This window comes from Notolabrus celidotus, chromosome 21, assembly GCF_009762535.1.
Source record: "Notolabrus celidotus isolate fNotCel1 chromosome 21, fNotCel1.pri, whole genome shotgun sequence".
Classification (NCBI taxonomy): domain Eukaryota; kingdom Metazoa; phylum Chordata; class Actinopteri; order Labriformes; family Labridae; genus Notolabrus; species Notolabrus celidotus.
Window position 1 is genome coordinate 13,404,716 of NC_048292.1, and position 27,546 is coordinate 13,432,261.

General features: G+C 39.7%; 3 protein-coding genes and 1 long non-coding RNA gene across 5 annotated transcripts in view; 2 read left to right on the forward strand and 2 right to left on the reverse strand.

The window, feature by feature from the left end:
- Positions 1-5,990, forward strand: part of gnptab (N-acetylglucosamine-1-phosphate transferase subunits alpha and beta) — a 35,180-nt gene extending 29,190 nt beyond the window's left edge. For both annotated transcript variants that reach the window (XM_034673375.1, XM_034673376.1), the window contains 2 exons: positions 611-701; positions 3,695-5,990. In XM_034673375.1, the coding sequence (XP_034529266.1) occupies positions 611-701; positions 3,695-3,766 (163 nt within the window). In that variant the 3' untranslated portion in view covers positions 3,767-5,990. The remainder of the gene's footprint in view (positions 1-610; positions 702-3,694) is intronic.
- Positions 5,991-7,232: 1,242 nt separating this feature from the next.
- On the reverse strand, positions 7,233-21,622 carry chpt1 (choline phosphotransferase 1). Its single transcript, XM_034673059.1, has 8 exons — positions 21,047-21,622; positions 14,498-14,645; positions 14,267-14,408; positions 14,088-14,172; positions 13,539-13,670; positions 13,294-13,452; positions 11,825-11,950; positions 7,233-8,907 (listed from the first exon to the last, which is right to left on the reverse strand). The coding sequence occupies exons 1-8, from the start codon at positions 21,284-21,286 to the stop codon at positions 8,791-8,793; spliced, it is 1,149 nt and encodes a 382-aa protein (XP_034528950.1). The 5' UTR covers positions 21,287-21,622; the 3' UTR covers positions 7,233-8,790.
- LOC117804730 overlaps positions 21,166-27,546 on the forward strand; it is a 28,968-nt gene continuing 22,587 nt past the window's right edge. Inside the window, exon 1 of the long non-coding RNA XR_004629237.1 lies at positions 21,166-21,750. This is a non-coding gene — a long non-coding RNA (uncharacterized LOC117804730). The remainder of the gene's footprint in view (positions 21,751-27,546) is intronic.
- The window catches only part of mybpc1 (myosin binding protein C1), a 33,325-nt gene continuing 29,599 nt past the window's right edge, over positions 23,821-27,546 (reverse strand). The window contains exons 31-32 of the mRNA XM_034673058.1: positions 26,031-26,069; positions 23,821-24,670 (exon numbers count right to left, since the gene is read on the reverse strand). Of these exons, the coding sequence (XP_034528949.1) occupies positions 26,050-26,069 (20 nt within the window). The 3' untranslated portion in view covers positions 23,821-24,670; positions 26,031-26,049. The remainder of the gene's footprint in view (positions 24,671-26,030; positions 26,070-27,546) is intronic.

Genomic DNA, 27,546 nt, shown 5'->3' on the forward strand with positions numbered 1-27,546 from the left:
CAAGTATCTGCCTAGTCTCTACAACAATATGAAAAATGTCACCCGTCTACTAAGCAGGTAATAGTTACTAACAGTGTATTTATAAATCTATGCACAGACACATACCAGCATTCTACCAGAGTCCTTGTCGCACATGAGCAGGTAATTAATCCAGCTCTTTTTCACCCAAACAGTCTAAGTTAAGAATCTTTGTCTGTCACCACATAAGACCGAGTGTTGCCAGGTTGGAGCGGTGGGAATCCCTCAGGGGCTTTAGAGGGCTTTTGTCAGGCACCCTGCCTCTGTATTCAAGGGGCTTCACCCTGAGAATGCCGTCCTCACATAGAGACTTTAAAATTAGACCAAGCCGCTTCAGATCAGTCGCTAGCTGCGATGTACTTAAAAGATCCCCGCATAGCCGCATCTTCCATCTCCTCCCACCTCCTCCGACCTCCTGTCTCAGGGTCAGTTAAGTGACATGCACATGGTGGTGGGTGATGTCACCTTGTCACCTTGTTGCCCTGCTGATCTCTGCATACTGTAGTTTCCGAGTTGTTACATAAATGCACACCTCCTTCAGTAAGACACAAAACTAACTCAAAACTGTAACTCAAAATGTGTGTTTCCTCAGGCGAGTGTACCGGGACAAGCTGAAGTTCTGGACCCACTGTGTCCTGGTGACCCTCGTCATCTTCACGGTCATGTCCTTCTTCGCCGAACAGGTCAGTGCATCCACCTCGGGGCCACACACACACACACTTTATTTACACATTCAGATAAAGACACACAAAGTATTCCCCTCAAACACCTCTCCGTTTCCATGATTCACACTTGAGCTATGATTCAGGACCTTCACTGCTGATATTCCACCCTGAGATGCATCTGGCTCAAGTGTCGTGTTAGTGTAACCTGCTGAGCCAGGATGTGATTCCACAGAAATCAAAGACCCCCAGCAGCCCTCTGGGAAATTTAAGACTTGTCTGTCTCCTGTGATCCAAATCAGAGTACATTTATTTTGTATATCTTCTGTGGTTTGCCACATAATTGAACTTTAGATCTTGGAGAGCGTTCTAACCAAATTTAAGCCAAGAATCTGAAACCTGGGATAGAGTTGTTTGAATGATATCCTGTCAAATAGTTCTAAACTTGGTGCCGGAAAGCGTTACACACAAATGCCAGGAATTATAAAACAAATACTACTCAACCTTGGTATGGCATTGAGTGTGTGAGAGGCACATCTCTAATCCAAAGGTTTCCAGTTTCTCCTCCGTGAATCTAAACAAAGGTTAATAGTTGCAGTGACCTTAGGAGAATTTCCCCCTCAACAGCCCATGGGACCACTGTTACCAGTTCGGCATGTGTCACACCGGTCCTGTGTCTCTGTTGCCGCAGAGAAACAGACTTTTGATGTCCCCTTGGCACCACATGAGTCTCTCTGTCCTGCTGCCCGGGTTATTAAGATGAAGAAACATGAGTGAGCTTTGTACAGTTTAGATTAGGGAGATCAAAAGTGTCCTCACTCCTGAGGGATGGGATTTTTGATACGCTAGCCTGCTTCTAAGATTGTCTTTGACATCGCAGACATGTGTAACCAAGGAAGCAAAGTCCTTTTTGACCAAGACTTGGTTATTCTAGAGGAATAGTTCAGTATTCTTGGAAACATTGATTTGAGTGTGGTGAAAACCTGGAAAGCACTCACATGTATCTGTTACAGAGGGAGATAGAGTTCACACACACAACAAAACATGATAAAAAATATAAAAGCATGACAATAGGTGTGGTAGAAACAGCTTGTAGATAAACCACAGAAAAAAAAAGAATATATATATATATATATACCCATAAAAAAAACCTTCAATATCTCAAATATTTCAGTTAAAAAACTCCTCATATCAAAACGCTACAGTTACACTGCAATAATTAAAATCTCCACAAGTGTATTTTTTTAATTCTATTCAAAATAGATCATTACGCCTAAGTCATATAATAAGTTTAAAATTAAGATGTTAGACGCCAACATTAAGGCTTGAGTTCCCTGTTATGAATAGATATGGCTAGCACTGCAGCAAGCAAAATTATCTTAATTAGCATCATGCTTGAAATAAGCATTACATCCTGTCTGAGTATTACATCTCATCTAAAAATACAATTAATGCCTGGTTGAATGTGACTTATATTTAGCGTCATAAGATAAGTTGACCGGAAATTGGACTTGATACTCTCTAAGGTTTGAGTTTTGCAGTGTAGAATCCAGTTAGCTTAGCATAAAGACTGGAATCATGGAAACTGCTAGCTTGGGTTAGTATCAGAGTAGCTTATTCTGAACCTGAAACTCACTAAGTAACACTTTATATTGCATCCATTCAATCTGTGAACAAAAGCAACAGCTCCTCACTTGACATGTGACGGTGTTGCACAGTTTTTTGTTACCAGACCATTTCTTGACTCTGGGAAGCTGTCAGGCTACCAAGAGGGACTCAAGGACACGCGTTTCTTGCCAAGTTGGAGAACACTTTTGCACGGAACCAACTTTAGAACAACGTGTGGAACGTATAATGCTGTAGTGTTCTACTATTCTGATGAAACCAGTACAGATGGCGGGTGGCACAATGTAGTGTGGTGTGGTTTGTCAGTGTTTGATCAAGAAAATGGAGATCAATTTGTGTGAAAGCTGTGTCTGGTTTAACTAGGGTTGCAAAGGGGGGGAAAATTTCCGGTAAATTTCCATGGGAAGTTAAGCTCGGGAATTTTGGAAACATTCCGAATTAAATACTTTTCATTAGAATTAATGGGAATTATGGGAATTGAGGGTAATTTAATGGAATGGTATCATATCCAAGCATAAATATTTGTTTTGTTATACATCCAAAATAATACAACTAAACACATTTATTTGTAAGTAGAACTTTATTGTGTTAAATATTTTATTTAACAATCAATTATTTCATTGAAGAACAAAAACATGAATGTTGAGTTAAATATTACTCATTCCCCCAACCCAACCCATTCAAAAATTAACTAAAATGCAATCCCAACAAAGTCCCATTCAAAATGTTAAATGAAAAGAGCCCCTCTCCCTCCAAAAAAGTCCCATTCAACGTGGAATTACAAAAGCACCTTCCCTCAAGCTTCTCAAGCCTAGCCTCTGCAGGATTCTAGAAATCATCTGTGCATGTGATGGAGGAATGCACAGTGCATGTAGGGGGCGTGGTCTCAATAGCCCTGCAGTAAGCAGTGTGCTATGTGCATGTGATTCCTGATTTATTCCCGTTTATTCCCAAGGAAAGTTTCCAACTTTGAAAATTCCCGGAATTTTACAACCTGAGGTTTAACTGATATTTAACCACTCAGCTGGAGCAATACGTAACCAGCACAGGCATGTGGACGTTAACCTGCAAGGTGGTGCTAGCTCTGCTATTGGTAGCCATACTCTGCAGCTTGACGTAGCTTACCCACAGACTCAGATTTTGATGTTTTCGTACATATAGACTAGAGGGAAAATGAGTCACTAGAGATAGGCAAGCTTATTTCTTTTAAGTGGTTTAAGCTTAGGTGCTTGAATTCTAACTGTAGCTTCTGATTTAATAGAGGGTCACATAGAGAGTACATACAGGGAGGTTATATTACAGTAGTATTCTAATAAATCCTGGCCTCTGTAAATCAGTCCTTCTCTCACTAACAGGCATCACAAAGCTTTTTTTTGTCTTCCCTACAGCTGATTCTGCTAAAGCGAAAGCTGTTCCCCAGACGCAGAGCCAACAGGGACAGCAACCCTGAGCGGGTGTGAAGGAGGAAGACTTCCCTCTCCTCTCCTTACTGCACCTCCAACTCTCCACCCTTTCTCTCCTGCTCAGAAGAGGAAACTGGGAGTGGATTCAGACCATGGGGACTGGGTGGAAACAGGATGCTGGAGTCCCCCCCGGTGCTGGTGTTGCATCAGCACGGACTGAGGATACTGGCTCATGAGAAATAATGATGAAACATTTTTTCCAGGGGATGATGGATGGGGCTGGCCGTTAGAAGGAATGGACGCCTGAAAGAAGAAGCCTGTAAATGCTCTGGTGGTTCATGCTGGTGGCATGTCAGACTTTTGTACAACTGTCACTGTAAACACATAGAAAAACAAAACACTCCTCACTCCTGCTGTCCTCACCAGGCTCACTGATTGATGTGCTGTTAAAGTGTGATGGTCAGGACCCATGATGTATGTGTGTGTCCGTGTGTTTGTGTTCATAAAGCCTCATGAAGTTTTAACATAAAATCCACATACTGTTGTTTCAATTCAAACCACATCAGTTTGTAGATGGACAGAAAACAACCAGGAACTCAACTGAAGACTGACCACAGTTTGTGGTTCCTTTTCAAGGAAGAAACGCCAAATTTATGATGGTACCAGCTTCTTAAGTGTTTGTTTTTCACTACTTTTCTTTGTTTTATTTCATGTAAGTTGAATATATTAAAGTATTTTGATTGTTTGTAAAACTGACAAGGACATGCTAAGACGTTGCCTTGGGGTGCAGGGAAATTACCATGGGAATACGTATTGACAAAGGATTACAGATTGAAAAAAGTTGGCACATGACCAAGAAATGGTACCAGGAGCCCTTTTTTTTGGCATCTATTGGGCTGACTTTGACAGAAGAGGATAAGGCTCATTTTTTTTTTAAATTGGAGAGCAGGGAAGTAAAAAAAACAAGTTTCATTTGTTATTATTTTAAATTAATTTTGACATTTAAGTCAAAATTCAGAGGAAAATTATGAATTCTGAGGAAAAAGTCTGAGTTCTGACTTTAATCTCAAAGTTCGAAATTCGCAATTTATTCTTAAAAATTCAGAATTTGGAATTTATTCTCAAAATTTGGAATTTATTCATAAAATTAGGAATTCATAATTTATTCTCAAAATTCGGAATTTATTCTTAAAATTCCGCATTCAAAATTTATTTTCAGAATTCAGAATTTATTCTCAAAGTTTGGAATTTATTCTCAGAATTCGGAATTTATTCTCAAAGTTCCGAATTTATTCTACAAAATTAGGAATTCGCAATTTATTCTCAAAATTCAGAATTCGCAATTTATCCTCAAAATTCGGAATTTATACAGAAAATACAGAATTGATTCTCAAATTTCGGGTATAATTCTCAGAATTACGAGAAAAAAGTGTTGAATTTCTCAGAATTCTGGGAAAAAAAGTCAGAAATTTGGAGGGCTGGCGAGCGAAAAAAAAATACTGACATTCAATCGGAATTCTGACTTTAATTATAATTTTTTCAGTGGCTCTTATCCTCTGCTGTAGACTTTATTTTAGGGAAATAAGTAACAAATATGAGATAGTATCATTCTAATAATTTAAGTGTCATCTGTCATATCTTTCTATGTTGTGTTTAAGAACATACAAACTTGAAGTGCCTTCGTTTTTCATTCCTGCTTGTTTGAACTTTTTTGTTTCTCTTTTTTTTAAAGCCTGTCATGTAACTCTCTAATCTGGTGAGCTAAAATAAGAATGAATGGGAAATAGGAAACTATCATAATTGCTCTTATGTGGTACAGATATTAATGATTGTTGGAGCAACATGTGAGTAATGCTACAGCTTTCACAGCCACCTGTATGTGTGTCCCCGTGGGACTCAACAGGCCTTGCTACTGTCTGAAATTCAGACCCCCTCAGCATGTTGTGTAACTTATTTTGATTGTGTTCTTGTGACGGTGAGCCCCGTGAATGATGCATCTGGAAATGAATGCTGCAGAATGTAAACACAGCCTCACACACACAGCTTGTCTGATGATATTTTTTTCTCTCTCTGTCTCTGTCAGTTTTTCAAAGTTCTTTAATATAATGACAAAAAAGTAGCGAACACCTTGACTGTCAGTATTTGGTGATTCCATAATGGTCACATGATGTACAGAATGATATCAGCGGATGATATTATGGGAAACATATCTTGAAGTTTATCAGACTGCATCAGTTCAATGGCTCCTCAGACTGAAATAAAAAGTGATATGGTTCAGTCATCTTGGTGTAATTTGTCATATTTGTGAATATAAATACTCACCCTCCCACCTGCTCGCTTGACCACCATGGGGTTGAGAGCCTTCAGCCGCGAGGCCCCCCGCCTCTGGAACTCTCTCCCCCTGGATGTACAAAATTCCACCTCTCCCACTACCTTCAAATCCTGCCTAAAAACTCACCTTTTCCACCTAGCATACTCACTCTAATCCTTCTCTTTGGGACTGAAATGACTTCCCCTCTCCTTTCATTTTCCTAGTATTGTATCTTTATTCTGTTGCATTTATATATTTATTTACTGTTGAGCATTACTTTTATTATTGCTATGTTGAAAGGTGACCTTGAGTGTCCAGATAGGCACCTATAAATAAAATGAACTATTATTATTATTATTAAATCAATATTTGTATTTAAATACTGGACAGATTTTGAGGTTAGTTCTTTTAAAGGCCCTTTCATAAGTTGTTTTATATTTGCAAGAGGGACGGTTTAATCCAAAAATATTTTTCATTTCCAAAGAGTTAATAATTCAATGTTTCTCAAAACAAGTAGCATAGAGGTACTTTGAGCTAAATGCTAACTCCAGCATGCTAGGATGCTACGCTAACATGTTTAACCCATAGACTGTATAAAATATGGACGTAGTATCCGTGACGTCACCCATCTGTTTTGAGGCCAGTCGGCGGCTGCAGCCATATTGCTGCTGTCGAGCGATTGTGACGTAAAGAGGTGGGCTTTGAGCCTCCTAGCCAACAGCTACAGTGTTCCCGCCTGTCAATCAAGTCCGCTGTGCCTCTCATTGGAAGACTCACCCCCCCGTACAGTGTGTGCCAATTGAGAAATGAGCTATCCAGACTACACTCGTCTTTTGTTCCAGACTGTAAACATGTTTATTTCTGCTATAAAGATCGTCTTCTTTGAATTGGTGTGTATGTGGTTTCCGGTACTTCTGGAGCCAGCCTCAAGTGGATCCTTGATGAACTGCAGTTTTTAACACTTCTGCATTGGACTCATATTTTTAGACCAGAGGTTGCCGCTTGGTTTAACCAGGCAGCAACCTCTGGTGTTGAAAAACAACGCCAATGCAGAAGTGCTAAAAACTGCAGTTGGCTGATCCTCACCTGCTTGAAGTGACACATTTTTCACCACAGGAGTGTCACCTTTGAGTAAGTATATAAATTGGTGTTTTTGGACTTCAACTTTTTCAAAGTAGCAAAATATTTCTCTAGAAAGACAGCGACAAAACATTGCATGAAAAATATTTCCTTTATTACAATCTTTTCCCTCCTATTTGTTAGTAGAAATGTTTTCTGTGTTATCATACAGTGCAACATGGTGTTGAAATCAAAGATCTTACTCGATGCATAGTTACAAAAGTCCATTGTAGATTATGCAAAATCATCATTTTTGGGGGGGTATGCCCCTCTATAATGTCCATAATCCTGCATGAGCAGAATCTGAGAAAAGAAAATCACTTCATTTTTTAAAAACTAAAATCGTGAAAACATTTTTTCTTAACTTGTTTAGCGGCACTAAAGTATTTTCCCTTTTGATCCCACTGAACCTGAACCATGTGTTTGTCCGATTACATCTATTCAGTGATGATAAATCATTATAAAATTAATGGTGATGCAACAAATCTTGAAAAAACTGACCCCTCACCCATACATTACATTTCTCTGTAGTGGTGAAGAATTTCATGAGTGAACATTTAAAAAAAAAAATACATGTATAGTGTATTTTTTACTATTATTGTGTGTGGTATGATACCTCAGTGGAAAAACAAAAAAAACATACAAAGCTGTTTTAAATATTCACAAGTTTAACAGTAATTACAACAAAAATATTTAAGGCGTCTTTAGTTGAACTCTGTACAATCACAAATAATTAACATTTAGCCCTTCAGGGAGAAGAACAGAGAAAGCAGAACAAGTCGTGTGTTAATGCTTCATCAATCGCCGGCGCACCAAAGGCTGGAGGTGAGTTTTTGTTTCGACTTTCCAGGACTGAAGGATGAGATGAGTAACAGAAGAGTAAGACGTATTAAAAGCAAGGTGTGTTTGTGAGAGAGAAGCCTTTTGAAAACCGGTCGTTGTTTTCAGCACTAACACAGACTGCAACCCCCTCCACGAAGCCATCAGCACCCTGCCTGCCCACATTAAAAACTGCATTAGAAATTATGAGGTTTTAAAGGTCATTTCTTTAAAATCTGAATTTTTGAAGCCCTGATTCAATCAGATTTAGTCACATTCATTTCATAAATAAAAACAAGAGGTTTAGAAGACAGGTTCTACGTTCAGTTCGGGCAGCTATCAAAGAGATTTATCTTTCATGTTGTCACATTTGTTTGATGCTGATGTGTTGAATGTGTGACAATCCAGCAGGTTTAACACACACCTTAAAGCAGGTAAATGCTTTGATATCTGCCCAAGCTGTAACTACCTGTTAAAGTAATATTTTGGTATTTAGGTTGAATAAGCAAGGAGATGTAAATATCTTGATTATTAATACGCACTAATGTTTAACGTAAATTTAAAAGCCAATGAACTCTAATTTTTATATATTCCTCCTTTCACAGATCCATGCTCTGCAAAGATTTTTTTAAACTCCTATTTTTTTTTCCTTTTGGTTTGTAGTTTGGTTTTTATTTTTCCATCGGGTGGGAAAGAGGCAGTTTCATTGAGAAGTGGTCACTTTGTCGAGGCTGCAGTGGCTCGGGGTCGAGGGTCTCTCCTCGTGGTCGTCTGCTTTCAGGAGCGGAGAGAGATCAGCGTCTCCCCCCGCCTCCTCCCGCCGGGCAAGCCGTCAGTCCCGGTGAGACTGGCTCGGCGGCGTGATGCTGAAGACTTGGATGCGGAGGTGGGAGGCGATCTGTAGGCACACGCCCGTACAGTAGCGTACCAGATCAAGTAGAGAGAAGACCTACAGAGAGGAGAGGAACCAACATTGAATGCTTGTTGACAAAAATACAACACACTTTAAGAACATGAAAGGTGATGTTACAATGGATCTTTAAGCTGGCCAGGATCCCCTGTGGGCAATACACTCACCAGTGACACATATCTCACTGTGAAAACACTATAAAATACTGTGAAGCTGATTTTAATGGTAGTTTATGATTCTTAAAATCATACTTTGTAAGAACAGACTTTGTTTTGAGCTCACTGACAAACTATACTGATGTATTTAGAACTACATGTTAGTAGTATTAGACTTTTTCACCTGGGACATTTATTTTAGATAAATACAAACAAACGATCACATGGTAAAACAGAAAAGCCTAACTCTTCTACTACTTCTACTTTATCACACAAAGGTTCCCATTGTATTGTAACTGAATGACATTTAGGTCTGTCACAGTCATGGATCACTTTTCCTCATCACATTTTTTCTCGGGTGTTCACAGAGCAGACAGAATCAAATTCATAGAACTATTTGATCACTAACATTTTGACTTGTAAAATGACTATGGAAGAGGATTATGGCCACTGAAAAAAATAGGTTTTTGGAGGTTAGGCCAGTAGAACAATTTTTTTTTATGTAGGCTAGACCACTAGAAAAAAAAAAGTTTTTGGAGGTTAGGCCAGTGGAAAAAACTTTTTTTTTTTGGATATGCCATTAAAAAATAAACGTTTTTGGAGGTTAGGCCAGTAGAAACATTTTTGGGAGGTTAGGCCGAAAGAAAAAGAACATTCTTTGGAGGCCAGTAGAAAAAACATTTTTTGGAGACCAGTAGAAACATTTTTTTTGGAGATTAGACCAGTAGAAAAAACATTTTTTGGAGATCAGACCAGTAGAAAAACATTTTTTGGGAGTTAGGCCAGTAGAAAAACATTTTTCGGGGGGAGTTAGGCCAGTAAAAAAAAAGTTCTTGGAGGTTCGACCCGTGGAAAAAACATCTTTTTGGCGATAAGGCCAGTAGAGAAAAAAATGTTTTTCAAGGTTAGGCCAGTAGAAAAACATTTCTTTTATGTAGGCTAGGCGATTTAAAAAAATGTTTTCAGGGTTAGGCCAGTAGCAAGAACATTTTTGGGGGGAGTTAGGCCAGTAGAATAATCATCTTTTAGAGGCCAGTAGAAAAAACATTTTTTGGAGGTTAAGCCAGTCGAAAAAAAGTTCTTGGGAGTTTCTGCTCGTCCAAAAATGTTTTTTTGTAGGTAAGGCCATTAGAAAAAAACATGATTAGGAGGTACAGCTGGTAAAAAAAATAAAAAATTTTGGAGGTTAGGCCAGGAGAACTGAATTTATCCCAGAATTTTGTGGAAAAAAGTCAGAAATCTTACTTTAATCTCTTTTTACCCCCCCCAAAAAATGTGCCCATTAACCTCTTCCATGACTTAGGAGTAGTACATGCCCCACTGACACATTTATGACAGCTCTGTTTGATTTAAGTGTTTCAGGAAGTGGAGCCCAACAAATCTCCATCCTGCTGACACCTGAGTGAAGATCTTATCTCTGAGAAATGAAAACACCTGTTCAGGTGGAAGAACCTGCAATGCATTTGCATGTTCTAAGAGACTGACAGCCTGCCTTTTACAGAGAAGTGTGACATATTAACACAGCATACACACAGGAAAGACAGGCAGTTATAATACTGGCAGATACTCATAAACCAGAATAAACAGAAAACAGGTCTGGTGTGAAGGACTTCTAAATCAAACTTTATTTCCCTGTAACTCAAAAAACATTTATTTTTAATATAGATTTTTAATAAAGTTACAATTTTAAGATACCTCTGATTAGTAATGTCATTTTGACTTAGTCAAAGCAACCCAACTTCAATTGATTGATAATACCTAAAGCTAGTAATAGAAAAAATATGTTTTTTGGAAATTTTTTTAGAATTGAGTTATCTGTATTTGCAAAATTAACTCTTAAAATGTTGTTTTTAGTTTAGCTGAGAGGTATCAAACCTGGTTTGAAAGCATGATAACATGAGTCAAAGATGGCACAGCAGGGTTTACCTCAAGTCATTGCAACAGTCCGGAGACTGGACCTTGTACCTTTACAGGTGGAATCAGTCCCTGATTAGAGGGCTAAAGTGAAAACAGAGAGAATCTGAAGTCTCAGACTGAAATCATCTGTATCTACACGTATAAAGACGCCACTGTTTTACCTTTGAGTCATCAAGACTCACCCGTCCTGCCGGTTTTTGCAGCTTCCCTCCACACCTTTTAATGTAGTCATGTTGCTGCAATCAGGTGTGCTGGGAAAGAGTAACTCTGAACCGTTCAGTCAGTTCTTTCTGGTTGAGTTTGACTATTTTCAACAGCTGAGAGAAACTTGAGCTCTGTGTTTGTTGGTTGAGTCAAGGATGCAGCCTCAAGGGGGATCAATGTAAAGTTTATGTAACACTGCAGTTTTCAGAAGGACGTGCATGCAAAGCTGGAATACATTGAATTCTAGACCTACTCTAGAACTTAATGTCTTGTCTTTCACGTCCTTTTACCTCACAGAAATGTAACAGTGCTATATTTTGATTTTCCCTTTAAAACAAAAGTCATTATTGCCACTTTGAGTGCGTCAATAATCGCTTACACAAGGTAATTCTGCACCAAGTGGTGCGACAAAGTTCCTCATAGTTTCATTACGCCTTCCTGCTTACACACTGAACTCTACAACGGTGTAATATTGGTGTCTCAGTGTGTGTCGAGAGCTCCTCACACACAAGAATGTTCCATCACGCCGGCTCTGGTACTACTTTGTACCTCAGATGATGGACTAGAGGAACAACTTTGCCTCACCGCTCACCAATGTGCGTTACATTTTACAGATGAGGTAATACGGGATGTAAATATCTTGTCTGGAGCTGGAAATCTGTGAGAGCATGATCACTCACCATGGCGATCCAGAGGACTATATGCTCGTCAATAAAGCTGTTGAAGTATTGGTTGAGGAAGAGGAGGCCGGGGCCGATGAAGGCCGTGTCAGGGAGGTGCAGCTCACTTTTTGTCATGTGTGCGATCTAGAGCAAATCAGGGACACAAACAAGGGAAAGAAAACAGGGATTAAATACTACTGTTCTGGATTACAGTCTCAACTAGAAAACATAGAATTAGTCAAACTACTGTTGTTAATGTTGTGACAGTTTGTTTAGTTTGATTAAAATTATAATCCTTAAGATCCTTGAGGACATGGAAACAAAGTCAACCTAAAGTACAATTGTGGTTAACAAGAATAGAACATGGGGCGCTGGTGGCCTAGGGGTCTAAGCGCCCCACGTATAGAGGCTACAGTCCTTGCCGCAGAGGTCACTGGTTCGACTACCGGTTGGTCGACCATTTACTGCATGTCTTCCCCCACTCTCTACTCCCCACATTTCCTGTCTCTCTTCACCTGTCCAATCCAATAAAGGCAAAAAAGCCTAAAATAGAACTTAAAAAACAAAACAATAATAGAACATGCATTAGATAATTAAAAGAAATAACACACAAATAGAGATGGCATGCACAACAACAATAAATTATACCAAACTAGATAGAGTAACCCCCCACTTTCTTTCTGTTGATTTTGTTGTTTTGGTTTGGGCTATTTAATAATTTTTTTATTATTCTTGTTATTTTTGCATTACTTTTTTCATCTAATGCTTATTTGAAATAATGAAAAAATAATTTGAATTTTTTTTTTTCTTTATTTTTTTTTATATAACATGATTTGTTATTGTCACACTTAATTTACATGGATGATATTTATTCTCAGACGTAAAGTCTGCCAATTCTGTGCCAGATTAAAATTCCTATCACAAGAGAACTGGATTCCCGAGAAACAAAGCAGTTTCTGTGGTTTTCAATTTGTGGCATTTTTTTTTCATGAAGAGTCCCAGAAACCTGAATGTATTTATCCCATATTTATTGCAGAATTGAGTTATCCTTCATCATAAATGGCTCCATGAAAAACAGAAAGATGCAAATCTGTAATCATATTGACAGAGAATCAAACCACACTCTCTCTCTCTCTCTTTCTCTCTCTTTATCTCCCTCTACCCCTGTTTGTAAGAGGCAGATGGCTAACATGAGTCTGGTTCTGCTGGAGGTTTCTGCCTGTTACAGGAAGTTTGTGCTTGCCGCTGTAACTTGCTAAATGCTGCAATGTGCTCTGTTCATGGAGGATTAAGATGAGACCAGACCGAGTCCTGTCTGTAAGATGGGACCTGATCTTATCTTGATGTTGGGTCTTTGTTAATGATATAACAGAGTATGGTGTTTGTAAATAGTCTTTAGATAACATTTCTTGTGACTTGGAGCTACATAAATAAAGATAGATAGATAGATTGATAGATTGATAGATTGATTGATTGATTGAACGTACCACCAGCTTGTTGGAGATCTTGGAGATGACCATGCCAAAAGCGAGCAGGTACAAGCAGGGGTGGTGCTCAAACAGCTGACTTGATGACTTCTTGAAGATGATGAAGGCCAGGGTGAGGAAGAGGCCGACGTGCAAACCAGGACTCAACACACTGGTGTCCTACGAAGAGAGAAAGTTATAAAGAGCTGCGTCATCAATAAACTACGTCAGCTGATTTTAAACACTGATCGTCAGTGTGAACTTACAGCCACAGTGGAGCCATTTTTGCCAACACCTCCGTTCAGGATGACGTGGAAATAGTTGTAGCACGAGTAGAGGGCTCCTCCGATGATGCCGATGATGGGGAAGTAGTACAGCGGCACTCCTAGGACAGGCAACTACAGAAACACGTGAGGGTCAAATTAGTGTCGAGACGCTTTTAGAAAAAGTGCAAATATAGAAGCTGCAGGCATGCCGAGCGTGAAGGGAGGGCAAAGCATAAAAAATGTGCGCGACATTAGCTTTTTTTTTGTGCCAGATCATGTCCAATAGATGACCTGTTGCCATGGCGTCAGCTATCCATATTTACCTTCTCACTTGTCTCAAGTGTTGTTAAGTGAAGCCTCCAAAGGCAGCACAGAGTCAAAGTAAAACACAAAGTCTATTTTAAGACTAGAAAGGACGACTGACACTAGGAACTGATCAGATCATTGAGTGTGGAGTGTAAAAAAAAGAAAGGGGGGCTTTACACTCAAGGGGACATGAAAGTGTTCCTGTGTGGATTTAGATTTTATACAGAACACATTCTCAGTTACCGTTTCTTGCCAAAGGCTGACGCCTCCGAACGCTGTCATCACATACATGATGATGATGGCGAACTGCACCTCTGTCACATCGATCCTGTGAGGAGAGTAACAGGGAAGAGTCAGAGAAACCTTATAAATGAACACAAGCATCATCCGTGTTATTATTAGCCACTAACTATGTGACTTACAGGCCGAAGCGGAGTGTCCCAGACACGTAGGTCTGCCAGTGAGCGCAGAAGAACATAAACATGCCGATGAAACCGCAAAAGAAGATCCAGTCTGGGTATCTTCCTATTCCACAAGAAATACACGTTCCGACAGCAACGAATACTGGAGAGACACGGAAAAGAGAAACACGTTTGAGTACAAATATTCAAAATCAGAGGAGGTTATTAGCTTGGGTGTGATTGTGGAGTCACCTGTGGAGACGGCGTCACAGCCGTGGTCAAAGAGCTCCCCGAGCGGTGAGCTGCTGTTTGTCCTCCTCGCCTGCTTCCCGTCGATGGCGTCCAGAGACTGATACATGAAGAGGCCCAGAGCGCTCATGATGAAGGCCCACGAAGGTGCCTGGAGGGTGAGGAGGAAGAGGGAGACGTTATTTAGAAATTCTATCACACACACACAAAGGATCACAACATTACAGTACATTTCAGTAGGGATGTGACGCCGCCACTCTAGCTAGCCGCACCAGAATCACCAGTTGGTAAACCAATTACTACTAATGTCATTATTTTAGGCCCGGGATGTCGGTCATAAGTCCTGTCAGCCCCCACTGGTCAGGACTGTAGCTCTGGTTAATGGAGACTGCCGTAACGCTATAATGCTCTACTACATGAATATAAACAACAACTCATAACACAGCACAGTTTAGCTCTGTTTTGATCTGGAAAATGGAGATCCAGTTATTTGCAATGTATAACCAGTACAGGCATGTGAATGTTAACCTGTTGGTGCTAGCTCTGCTATTGTTAGTTACTGGCAAACCAATTTTGACATCTCTTACCCACAGTTTAAACTTTTAGACTGTTTTCTAAATGTTTTCTGACCTAAATCAGTCAGAGTTTCAATTGCTTAAACGACCACGGAATGAGTTGCCACATAGCATCCCTACATTCAATGCTGAAACGAATTAACTAGGGATTCACCAAAAATTCAGCCAACGAATAGTGCATTTTTGGCCGAAAGACTTTTATCAACGAAACAACACGGCCGAAACAGAATGTTGTGATGACGCAAGCAAAAAACGCGGCCAGTACGCGCTTGTCTGGTTAAGGGCCAACATGTCTGCATCCGTTCTTCCTTTGATTGCAGCACTAAAGCGTCTTCTAAGCGAAGAGGTTGAGACGGACCACGGAGTGAAAACAATGAAAAGTACACTCTTAGAGTCTGTCAGCACACGTTTCACTGAGATCTATTCAGATCCTCTGCACTTCATCGCGACTGTGCTTGATCCGCGTTATAAAGATCATTACTTGGATGTGGGATTAAAGCAGCGCGCACGAGAAATGATCCAGGCCGCGATGGATGCGCAGAACCCGCTTGGAGACGGAGAAGCACACAGCGCAGGAGAAGGAGAACACAGCGCAGAAAAAAGGACTCGTCTCTCTGAACCAGATGATGGGGATGCACCCTTGTTGTCTGATATGTTCAATGAGATCCTTGATTTTAATGAGGTTAGTACACAGTCAGAGCCATAAATGAAATGGTAGGGGAGACTGGGGACAGTAGTACATGTTTGACATGTCTGTCTCTAACTTTGAGCTCTTTTAACCCAGTGTGTTCAAACTGCTATACAAACTAGCTGCAACTAAACTGAGCATGTGCAGAGTGAATCAGGTGATTCCTAACTTGTTTCTGATTGGAGCAAGTGCAAGTGTTACAACTGACCCGTGTTACAACTGTCCCCGGTCTCCTTACTAATAATTGGCTTAATAATTTATTTCGGTGTCTCGGTTTTCGCCCTTGGTTTCCTAACTTTTGGTTTTGGCCAAGAATTTTCATTTCGGTGCATCCCTAGAATTAACCGATAACCAAATCCAAATAAAAACAATCAACCACAGTCCTATTAGTTGTCTCATATTCTGCATGATGTTTTAAGTGTTTGTCACTAATAATAATAATAATATGACAGGAGTCCTAGTGAAGGCACTTTGGACAAGTCTGTAACACTTTAAAGACCGTACTATTAATCAAGATAGTATCAGCAGAACAGCTGACAATGAAAATATAACTGCAGCCGTAAAGCAAAGGGCAACTGGAGTCATCATGTTATCATATATTTATCTTAAACTTTCACATTTACCTTTTTTTGTTATCATACGTTTTTAAGTTTTATCTTTATAAGCATGTATTTATTTAACTATTATCCTTTGTTGTTTAATAATATACATTGTATTGCAATTTGTGTGCATTAGTCTCCACTTCTAAATCCAAATCTGTACTATATTCAGTCCTTAGCTATCTTTAATTGCTTTTCAACGGCTATAAAGTCCTTTAGAGGTGTTGTATAAATAAAGCCTGATTGATTGATTGCTGTTTGTGTGTTAGGATATATCATAAAGGGTTTCACAGTGGACGTGGAGTGATAATTTAACACAGAGTGGTGAGAGAATCGTGTCCAACATGTAGTGGGAAGTTCTGAATGAGTCGTAATTACACTCCTTTAGAACTCTGTAAAACATGGGAACGTTACACTTGGTGAACTTGCTGAAACACGCCCAGTTTGAATACCTGCTGGACCGGTTCTACACCAATACCATCAATGTATGTAACCAGGAAATGTATGCATTTTTAGTTCAGATTCAAAGGTTTTCACTTGTTTTTCCTTATTTAATATTGAGTCATTTACATATTTATTTATGGAAATATATCCTGAATCATCTATTTGTTTTGTTTTTTAGCATATAAGATAATGTATATATTGAGATTAAGTTTAACGTGTGTTTTTTTTGTTGCATTTCTGCGCATGAGTAGAATAAGGGATTCCCGCTGACTGCAGTGACTCAGTTCCTCTTACTAGGGTGGAGGTTAGAGACCATCTGGACGCTCGCATTGGCCAACACTGTGTTTACCACTACAATGAGTGTGTTTCTGTCTGTGTGTGTGTGTTCTTGTCAGACAAAGATTGTCTTGTGTTTCCTGAAAGATCAAGAATCCCATGCTGTCCCCAAATATTCAGTGCCCCTGCTGTTTCCTTCCAAAGTCTGTGTCCTAAATGCCGCATGGACCGGCGGGGACAGAGTTCACTTGTTTGGGGTTATCCCCCAGGTTACTTTAGGAAAATCTTCCTCTTAAATGTGTTTGATTGCACAGGCACGAGTTGTTCATTACTTTAAGGTCCATTAAGAAGAGTGTACCGAGGTCAGGCTTTCCATCATTAAGCTGTAAATAATTCATAGTACAATCTGAAATGCTTTTACACTTCGACAGAAATATCATGAATGCTTGGACTGTGGACTTTGCTGCAGTGGTCTGATAGATGGGTGGGTGTAAATCTGATAAATACACACACCTATGCACTCTCTGCTGGATTCACAGTGAACCTGGTGACATAAATTAAATGGATCAAAGGTCAACTGTCGGTTTCAGAGTCTGTGTGTTGAAGGATTAAGACTATCTAGTCTGAAACTACATTGTGGGGTGATCTAGAGCTGTTTCAAACCAAGAAAGTCACCTCATCAGCTTATTAGAGTGGAGTATAGAAGCACTAGCGTTTGGTTCATGCAAATGCTATGAATTTAACAACATTATCCTTCTCTCCAACTAATAATAACAACAGAGGTGTCAAGTAACAAAGTACAAATACTTGGTAACCTTACTTAAGTAGAAATTTTGGGTATCTATACTTTACTGGAGTAATAATTTTTCAGCTGACTTTTTACTTCTACTCCTTACATTTTCACACAGTTATCTGTACTTTCTACTCCTTACATTTTAATATAGCCTCATTACTCCTACTTCATTTTGGCTTGTCATCTTTGAAAAATAACACATTTATGTACATTGACATTCCAATAAAGGCTGTTGATATTATGCCTGTGAAGTTTGACTTCACCATTTTTGCACCATTACAATGCTCATCATATCTTCCGCTCCATGAAACATATTAAAGGTGACATATCACACTTTTTTCATCAATATTGGTCTAAGAGGTCCCCAAAACATGTCTTTAAAGTTTATGCTCAAAAAAACACTTTGAAATCAGATTTTGGTCTGCCTGAAAAACCCTCTTCTTCAGTCCTCCTCAGAACACTCTGTTTTCTCTTTGACCACGCCCCCTCAGGAAGTGGATGTGCCCTCGGCTCTCCGGCACGTTGATCTAATGTTTACATGTTGGCTGAATATACACGGCTGCTCACAGACCCGGGTTACTTCAACCCTCTGAATCTGATCCAGAATCTGATCCTGACGGAGAGGCGCCTGTAGCAGGACCTTTCTGAACAATTGGTCACAGAATCTGTGTTTCTTGTTGTTTTATTTGTCAGTATGTCGACGTGTGTCTTGGTACACAGCTACAGCTACAGCTATGAAGATGTAGCTATGTGGCTATGCTAATTAGCGCTAGCACTTATCCATGACAAATAAAAATCATCCACTAGATCTTCAAATCTGCAGACGTGGGGAGTAAAACCGACCTCTGCCAGAAAGGCAGCAGGACCTTTCTGAAGGATTGGTCACAGATTTAGTGTTTCTTCTTGTTTTATTTGTCAGTATGTAGACGTGTGTCTTGGTACACAGCTACAGCTACGACATGTAGCTATGTGGCTATGCTAACTAGCGCTAGCACTTATCCATGATAAATAAAAATCATCCACTGGATCTTCAAATCTGCAGACGTGGGGAATAAAACCGACCTTTGTGTTTATTAAGACAGCCTACAATCAGCATGCCTCCCTCCTAAGCTCCTTGTTAGCACACATTTGTGCAGGTAATGAAAAACGGAGGGGGGATTCAGTATTATTTTATACAGTCTATGGGCTGAACAAGCTCCGAGCTCTGACTCCGTGACAGACCGGATATTGTTGTTATGTAACAAAAACACGGAAGTCTGAAACGGCTCGTTTCACACACATTTACAGAAAGGTGGAGAAATCAAAACAGGGGCAGAATGGATTTTTTTCATTCTCGGGGGGTTTGTAGACATGCCAGGGACACATATTTCAGGTAGAGAACCATTAAAAAGTCCATTTTGCATGATATGTCACCTTTAATGCCCAGTAGTTCACATATATGGTTCTTTAATGTATTTGCATTGTACAAAAATGAGTTCATTTTCAATGGGCATGAACGCGGCTGAAACAGGTGCAACCCAAATATTTCAACATTAACATATTAATATTACATTATAGTCATTATGGCCTTCAGAAAAGTGTTTTTTTGTGGGAGGTGGGGCAGTGCACTATAGGCCCCTGTGGCGCAGCCTAAGCTTTTGCCCTTAGTGTCATTTTTTTTTTACCCCTTACGTTACTTTTACTTTAATACTTTAAGTCAGGGGTGTCAAACGTGCGGCCCGCGGGCCAAAACCGTCCCGCCAGAGGTTGCAATCCGGCCCACGGAACAACTTTGCAAAGTGAGAAAATTACAGAGAAGACATTAACTGCAATTTTTCAATAAAAGTAACTACTATTTTAAATTTGTCCTCTGGGGGTCGCATACAATCATAGTGCTGATGGAGCGCACCTGAACGGCATTTTTTTCTCAAAGTGAGAAAATAGATTACTTGCTGTTTGCATAATCCAGTTGAGATTCATTAAGTCTTTCTAGAGCACTATAAGATGATCCACTAACTACTAGCTAACCCTGCATACAACACTGTCCAGCAAGCAAACTGTTCCTTTCAGGGCTGAGAGGTCCAAAATAATCAACTTTACCTTCTTCATTATTATAATCTCTCTGTTCTTTTGCAGTAAACATTACACTCTGTGTCAGGTGAATAGGTAACCTGTTTGGTGTGTTTGCAGCAGGTTTCAGTGCTTAAAGAGTAAAATATTCTGCCCCACTATGAGACTCATCACGGAGAACTGTTTTTGTAGAAAGATAGTTCATTAAATGAACATTTTCAGCACATACTTGTACTTTTTTGCACTAAAACAAAGGGAAAAATGTAAAGTTGTTGTTATTTATAGGTTATTATGTTATGATTTTACTAGTCCGGCCCACTTCAGATCAACTTGGGCTGTGTGGCCCCTGAACTGAAATGAGTTCGACACCCCTGCTTGAAGTAGTTTTGAAACCAGTACTCTTACACTTTAACTTGAGTAAAAAGCTTGAGTTGATACCTCATCTTCTACATAAGTCTTTTTAAACCCTTGTATACTTCTACCTGAGTAATGAATGTGGATACATTTGACACCTCTGAAGAACAATACCAAACTTAATAATAATAACAGATTTCCCCATTACCAACAAAAACACTGCATCACGTGACCCTGGCAAAAACAACTGCAAAGCAGTCAACTTTCCATAAACGCAGCCTGCACAGGACGGAGGAGCTATGTCACACGTAATCCGATTTAATTTCTGACACCTTGAAGCGTCCTCTCTTGTACGTGGCTATGCAACCCAGACACCTTGATGTTTTATATATTTCCAGACTTTGTGAAACACAGACTTTAATTCGGCGTTCACTATAACCATAAATCATGCTATTTAAACAAATGTGGACTCTCTGTGTCCCGAAGCATGTCCCGAAATACCCTGCCGTAGGCGTCAGCAAGCCTGCATGACCCCATTAAGGAAAGGAGAATGGTCTTATAATATGGATGAGTGTGACATGTAAAGGTATGCCGAATTAACAAGTACATTCTGCTGATTCAGAAAAGTGTAATACTATAGCAAGTGAGGTGTGTTAAGTTGGCATATTGGCGACGCGATTGTAACTTATGCAATTTATGAATGGGGGTTTGGCGTACCAGCAAGGGGGCACCTAACCTCCGTGTGGAAACTTTGGCCAAGGTCGGTTTACTCACCTCCTCCGTTGCTGTGGGACAATAATACACAAGCACCATCGTGGAGACTATGTTGACCAGCAGTCCAACTATGGTCAAGGTGTTTGGTGCCACCCATGTCGGGATTTGCTGGATGAGCCAGTTCCAGTAGATTTGACACGGTGGCTCAAACAGAGACCGACCCGACGCGCTGTATTTATGCTCCTCCAGCCGCTTGAGTTGAGCGGTTGACAGCGGCTCCGACCACAGGAAATGTGGCATTGTGTTTCTGCCGAGTCACTCCTCAAATTCCCGTCACAAACTCCCCCAGATACTCCCGTTGTAGAGTTAGAACTAACCTATCTTCTCTCCTCTGATAGATAGCGGCTCATATGGCATTTATAGCTAGCTGCCTAGCTGCCATTTTCACAGCGGAACCATGAGTTGTCGATAGTCGGTGAGTTTCTGATCGGGTCTCGGCAGGAAGCGACGGTCCGGAAGGGAATGTGTACCGGGAAATTTAAACGGCCAATGTCCACATTATTCAACGACAAAGACGGTCATTCAAAACATGAAATACTGTGTTAAAAAATATGAACAACTTTGACGACAACAGTGTAGTATGCAGCTGTCACGTCAATGTTTTTATATTTACCGTCAAATTTCGTTAGTCTAAAAAATAAAAACACAGTTGCTACCTGCTAACTCGACATGACTTCGACGTGTTCAACAGCTTTTGATTCAAAGTAAGTACAAAAAAAATGTTCAATTTCACTTAAAACGTGTAATTGTAACGTGTTTTATGTCTCCAGGGGCGTTGCAAGTAAAATAGTGGGCATGAGTGAGCCCCAGCCCCCAAGGGAACCCTCTCAAAAATTGGCCCCAAACAACTTTACTTTGGATATTTCACTTTGGCAAAGGGTTGCCAACTTTCTCACTACTAACTAAGGGACAGGTGCATGGTGTGAGCATGATGTGTGAATTCAGCGTATATTCATATTCGGATTCAACTGGAAATGCAGAAAGTGTGTATATTCCCTTTAATCCTTTTACTGTATCATTATGTAACGTCATATGAATAAACCTCAAATAAACCACAATTTACATCAAAAGACAGGCAAAAGAAAAACTAAATTAAAATGTACTTTTTCCTCTGGTCTAAAAATATAAGTCAATGCGGAAGTGTTAAAAGCTGCAGTTCATCGAGGATCCGCTTGAGGCTGGCTCCGGAAGTACCGGAAGTCACATACACATGAATGGGAAAAAGACGAACTTTACAGCAGAAATAAACATGTTTACAGCCTGGTACAAAAGATGAGTGTAGTCTGGATAGCTCATTTCTCGATGTGCTCTCACCGTGAGGGGGATGAATTTTTTTCTAACGCGGCAATTTTGAAGATATTGGGATAACTAGTCTTCCAATGAGAGGCACAGCTGCCTGCGGGAACACTGCAGCTGTTGGCTAGGAGGCTCAAAGCCCGCCTCTTTACGTCACACTGGCTCGACAGAAGCAATATGGCTGCCACTGCCGATTGGCTTCAAAACAGCGTTCAAAAACAGGTGGGTGACGTGACGGATACTACGTCCATATTTTATACTGTCTATGCTCTTGACTGACTCAAGCAGTCTTTTGTCCCTTTGCACAGCCAGAGAGAAGTCCTGACATGACAAGTCACAGTTTACAGATATTTGAAGTTAATTTTTGATCAGCTCTGTGCTTCATCTGTTTCTTGAGTCTGACCATTTAATGATCATCAGAGAGAAAATCCTCTTTACACTTGTTTGCAGGACTTTGCGGTGTGATTGGCACATGATCTGCCATTTTATCTGATCTAGGATCTGTAGAGTGCAGTCTGCTGTGATTACAAGAGTTAATAGTCAATATACGGGACATGAGAAAACAACCCAATTTAGCCCAATATACGGGATGTCCCAGGTAATATGGGACAGTTGGCAACCCAACTTTGGCATATGACTTTATTTGCTTGAATGTATTCAGTTATACAGTTTTCTGTACATTTAATCAAGCACAAAACAAACATGAAATGTACGCTTTGCAGGAAGCGGGCAGAACGGCAGGACGGGATTTGATTGGTTTCATCATTTGGCTCCTGATGGCAGGGATTGGTAAGTGTTTTCCCAGGTTTACTCCGGCTGTAAATAGCGGCTTCTTTTAGCTCTTTTTTAAGAACACATTATGTATTAATTGCCATCGGGACATAAAGATCATTTTAACCAGTATACTGAAAAGTGTATCTAAATCTGACAACCAACCCCAGCTTTAAGAGTACTTGAACAACAGAAAATTACTTATCACGGTATCGCAGCTTAATGCCTTCTCCAATCTGCATGTTCGAGGAATCAGCATTTTTAAAAAAAACTTTTACTTATTTAGTAATTTAGCCCTGGTTTAGCTGACTTGCATCTAGAATAAGCTAGGAAAACATCTAGTAAGTGTATCTTATCAAACAAACTATCACCAGGTTCCTCAGGGCTAAATGAGATTTCTTAAAAATCATGAAATAAATGTGTCAACACTCATTGTCTGATATTTCTTTAAGTACAAATTAAAAATATGATAAAAGAATTCAAATAAAAAACAACTCTTCAACTAGCTTAAAATGATTAGCTTCTGTTTTAAATAACTGCCATTTTAAAAAAAAGCTATGTAAGCTGTGTTATGTGAAATAAGTATTTTTCAGGTTGCTATATCTGAGTATTACTCCACAGAGTAGACTCAATATGTTATAAGAGTTATTAAGCTCAATTAAATATATATATATATTTAATCATCTCAAACAAAAACAGGACCATCGTTACTTTTACGTTAATTTTTATTGCAACTCATGGGTGACAATTACAAAGGCATGCACATGAATGGGCATCAATGAAACCTCAAGTCCAGCATGAATCCAAAAAGCACAATTTTTCATGCAGGGTATGGACTGCTTGTAACATCTCCACCCCTTACTTATTAGACATGAATAACCTACACAGAAAACAGGTGAAATAAACTATTATGTGAGTTTCTCTGAGGGTTCACACATTCGTACATCCAACATTTAGATGTGCATGTTTCTTTTTCTTGCAATTTATAAGTTCTGACATGTCACGAACACTCAACCTTAGTTTATACATTCTTTGTTCTTTTCTTTTGCACCTCCAGAAATAAATCACCATCTTTAACAGACACTCCCAACTATAAACATGAAAATACTGCATTTTTATGTTACTGTTATACTGAATGTTTTTTTTTTACACACAACATGTACTTGTCAAAGAGAGAACCAGCACACTGCTGACATGCGTCTGAGCTGAAACAGAGTCTTAAAACAAAGGGTGACAAAGAAGTAGATTTTTTTTTTTAATCTATGAATACTAGCTCCAAAACTGCACACAGCATGCCACACCACAGAACAGTACACCCCTCCCCCACACCCACACACCCCTCCATCATCCGTCCAATCCATTCTCAGGCCGCTGACCTCCGTAGGTGAGAGAAAAAGGGTCAATTTTTGGGGGCAGTTGTCTGCAAAGCTAAAGTGTCTCATTTCACTCTGTCCAATTTTTACTTCTCCTGCTCGACAATCTTGTGCTCGTTCATGTACTTGTCGATCAGGTGTAGGGGCACTCCGCGTTGCATGAGTTCGTAGAAGGTGAAGCCTCCTAAGCGGGGAGAGGGGGGGGGGAAACATCCATTACAATATTGCCGGGAGAAGTAGATGTGGAGAGAGGAAGAGAGGTAAAGGAGGTAGAGAGGAGGAGGCTGGTGAAACAGGAGATAACAGAATGAAAAGAGGAGAGTCTTAGGAGTTCACTATACTTGAAAGTGAATGAAAAGAAAGAGGAGACTAGCTCATATAAAGGAAAAGCTATTTCCACTGATATTCCAAGTAGGGCCACCTTTTGACTGTATCAGATTCTTGTACCAATACCAAAAAAATACATACCCTATACACTACCAGTCAAAAGTTTGGAAACACCTTCTCATTCAAGGGTTTGTATTTATTTTAATTATTTGAAACACTGTAGATTAATACCAAAGACATCAAAACTATGAAGATCATATGGAATAATTTAATTCACCAAAAAGTGTTAAACAAACCAGAATATGATTAATATTTTAGATTTTGTAAAGTTGCCCCCTTTTTCCTTCAGTGATTCACATAGTTTGATTTCAGAGTGACTAATGTACAAATTAGCATTTTATAATCATAGCTGATCAAGGTGGAGGTTCTTTAACTACTTTAAAGCTCCTGTAAGGGATTTTTGTCTGGTTATAAAACACCCTGAAATAAAAAACTGATGCTCCCATCTGAGTTACAAAAGCAAACCAGACCATCTGCAACAAGATCAGTCATTTCTATATAGTTCTTTTATTACCTATAAATTCTACCACCGGGTAGGTGTCAGATGAGGCAATTATGACCCCGTAAACAGCCCTTAACCATACATTTAACCACTAAAGGACAGGTGTCTCATTTAAGAGTACTCTCCACGTCATACTCCTAGTAGTCCAGTGAGTGTACTCTCCAACAACTTGGCCACAGAATACAACAAAAGACAAATATTCAGAGTTAGTATACTTTGGAATCTACACTATTGTATTTAGCAGCAACAAAGCTTTATCAATGTCACGTCATCAAGCATTAAACTCAGTCCCAGGCTCCACAGGTGCTGCTCTGGATTTTTCAGCAAGGATTAGCAAGTTGACAAAACATTTCACTCACCTTTTCTTGGAGAGGTAGTCTTTGAAATCACACCATACCAAAAGAACATGGCAGTCAAATATAACATTCAAAACAGGGTTATTCAATTCAGCCAGCTGAGCAGAACAGAATAATTTGGGCACAAGCTGTCATGCCAGCCCAGTGTTGTTGTTTCATTAATGCCAAATTTCACGCGTTTTTTTGTTTCTCAGGAAGAAAAGCTGACTTTCCATCGCAAAAAGCGAGGTTACAAGCTGGCTGAAAGATGCATAATGAATGACATAAGCTTCATATGCCATAACCATATGAAAGCTTACCTTATGTGAGAACATACATTCACAATTCTTGAGTTTGGACTGGGGGAGAGAGAAGAGAAGAGGGGTTAACATAATGTTTACATGGAGTTATATGTGTGTACCAGGGAATACAGTTGAATTATTACTGATCTCTTTTATATGAGGAGTTAACTGCGTGGCACTGGAATCTGTGGAGAGAAGTTCAAGACAACACAGAAACACCACAGCTCTACATGTTAAGACTGTGTGTGGAGGTGGCGTGTTGTGATGATGAACAGGATGGCTGGAACATGAGGGGATAAACCTGTACATGTGGTGGTAATGGAAAATAGTCACCAGATATTATGTGAACTGCACACAATGATTAACAGATTATTATGTCACTATTACATGGTATAAATATTTAAAAAATGGTGTCAATGAGCCAGTTACACAAGCTGTTCATAAAGTCACATCTAGCCAAGTTTTAACATAAGTAGAGACCCATACAATACTAAAGTAAAACAGGTTACCACTTTTCCAAATAGAGATTAGTTGTTGCAAGGTTGCTACATCCAATAACTGCCGGTTGCATCCATAGACTGTATAAAATATGGATGTAGTATCCGGGACATCAGCCATCTGTTCCTGAGCTCTATTTTGAAGCCAATCAACGGCGGCAGCCATATTGGAAATGCTGAACTAAACCAGTCAAAGTGTGACGTAAATGGGCGGAGTTTGAGCCTCCTAGCCAACAGCTATGTGTTCCCGTCCGGGAGTTAAGTCAGTCATGTCCTTATTTGGGGAAAAACTCGTAATCTTAATATCTTCTGAACCGCCGCGTTAGAAGAAAATTCACCCCCCTGTGTGCCGATACAGAAAAAAGCTATTAAGAGCCAAGCTGTTTTTTCAACCTGGCTGTAGACATGTTTATTTATGCTGCAAATATCGTCTATGTGGTTTCCGGTGTTTCTGCAACCAGCCTCAAGAGGATTCTCGATCAATCACAGTTTATAACACTTCCGAATGGGCTTCATAGTTTGAGGCCGGAGGTGGCCACTTGGTTGCAACCAGGGATGTTCTGAAGTGACTTCCTGGTTGTTAAAAGAGAAACCTAAATTTTGACTGACCAGTTAGTCTAAAGGTAAGTAAACAGTCAAATTTGAGCATTATATATCTAACAAGGCTAAACACAAGATGGCAAAGTCTGCAGGTAAATTCTGTCAAATTGGTTCTGCCAAGTGTGGCTAAGGTTAGCAGAGCTAGCACCATCAGTCTTTGGTCATACATGCACTGGTTATGCATTGTTCCAGTCCAGCGGTTATCTGAAAGTTAACCAACCACCATACAACTTTAGCTTACCCTACAACATTAACTTCAGTTACAAGTGGCAGTGCTACAGCTAAAACATACCCTACAATAACAAAAATAGTAAAAATTTGTTCAACCGACTAGTAATTTCTGAAGCAAACTAGCGAGGTGATGACGTTTCATTGTTGAGTCGACTAAACCTGATAGTTTCAACAGCTAATTAGCAAAATTAGCTAACTGTTCAAGT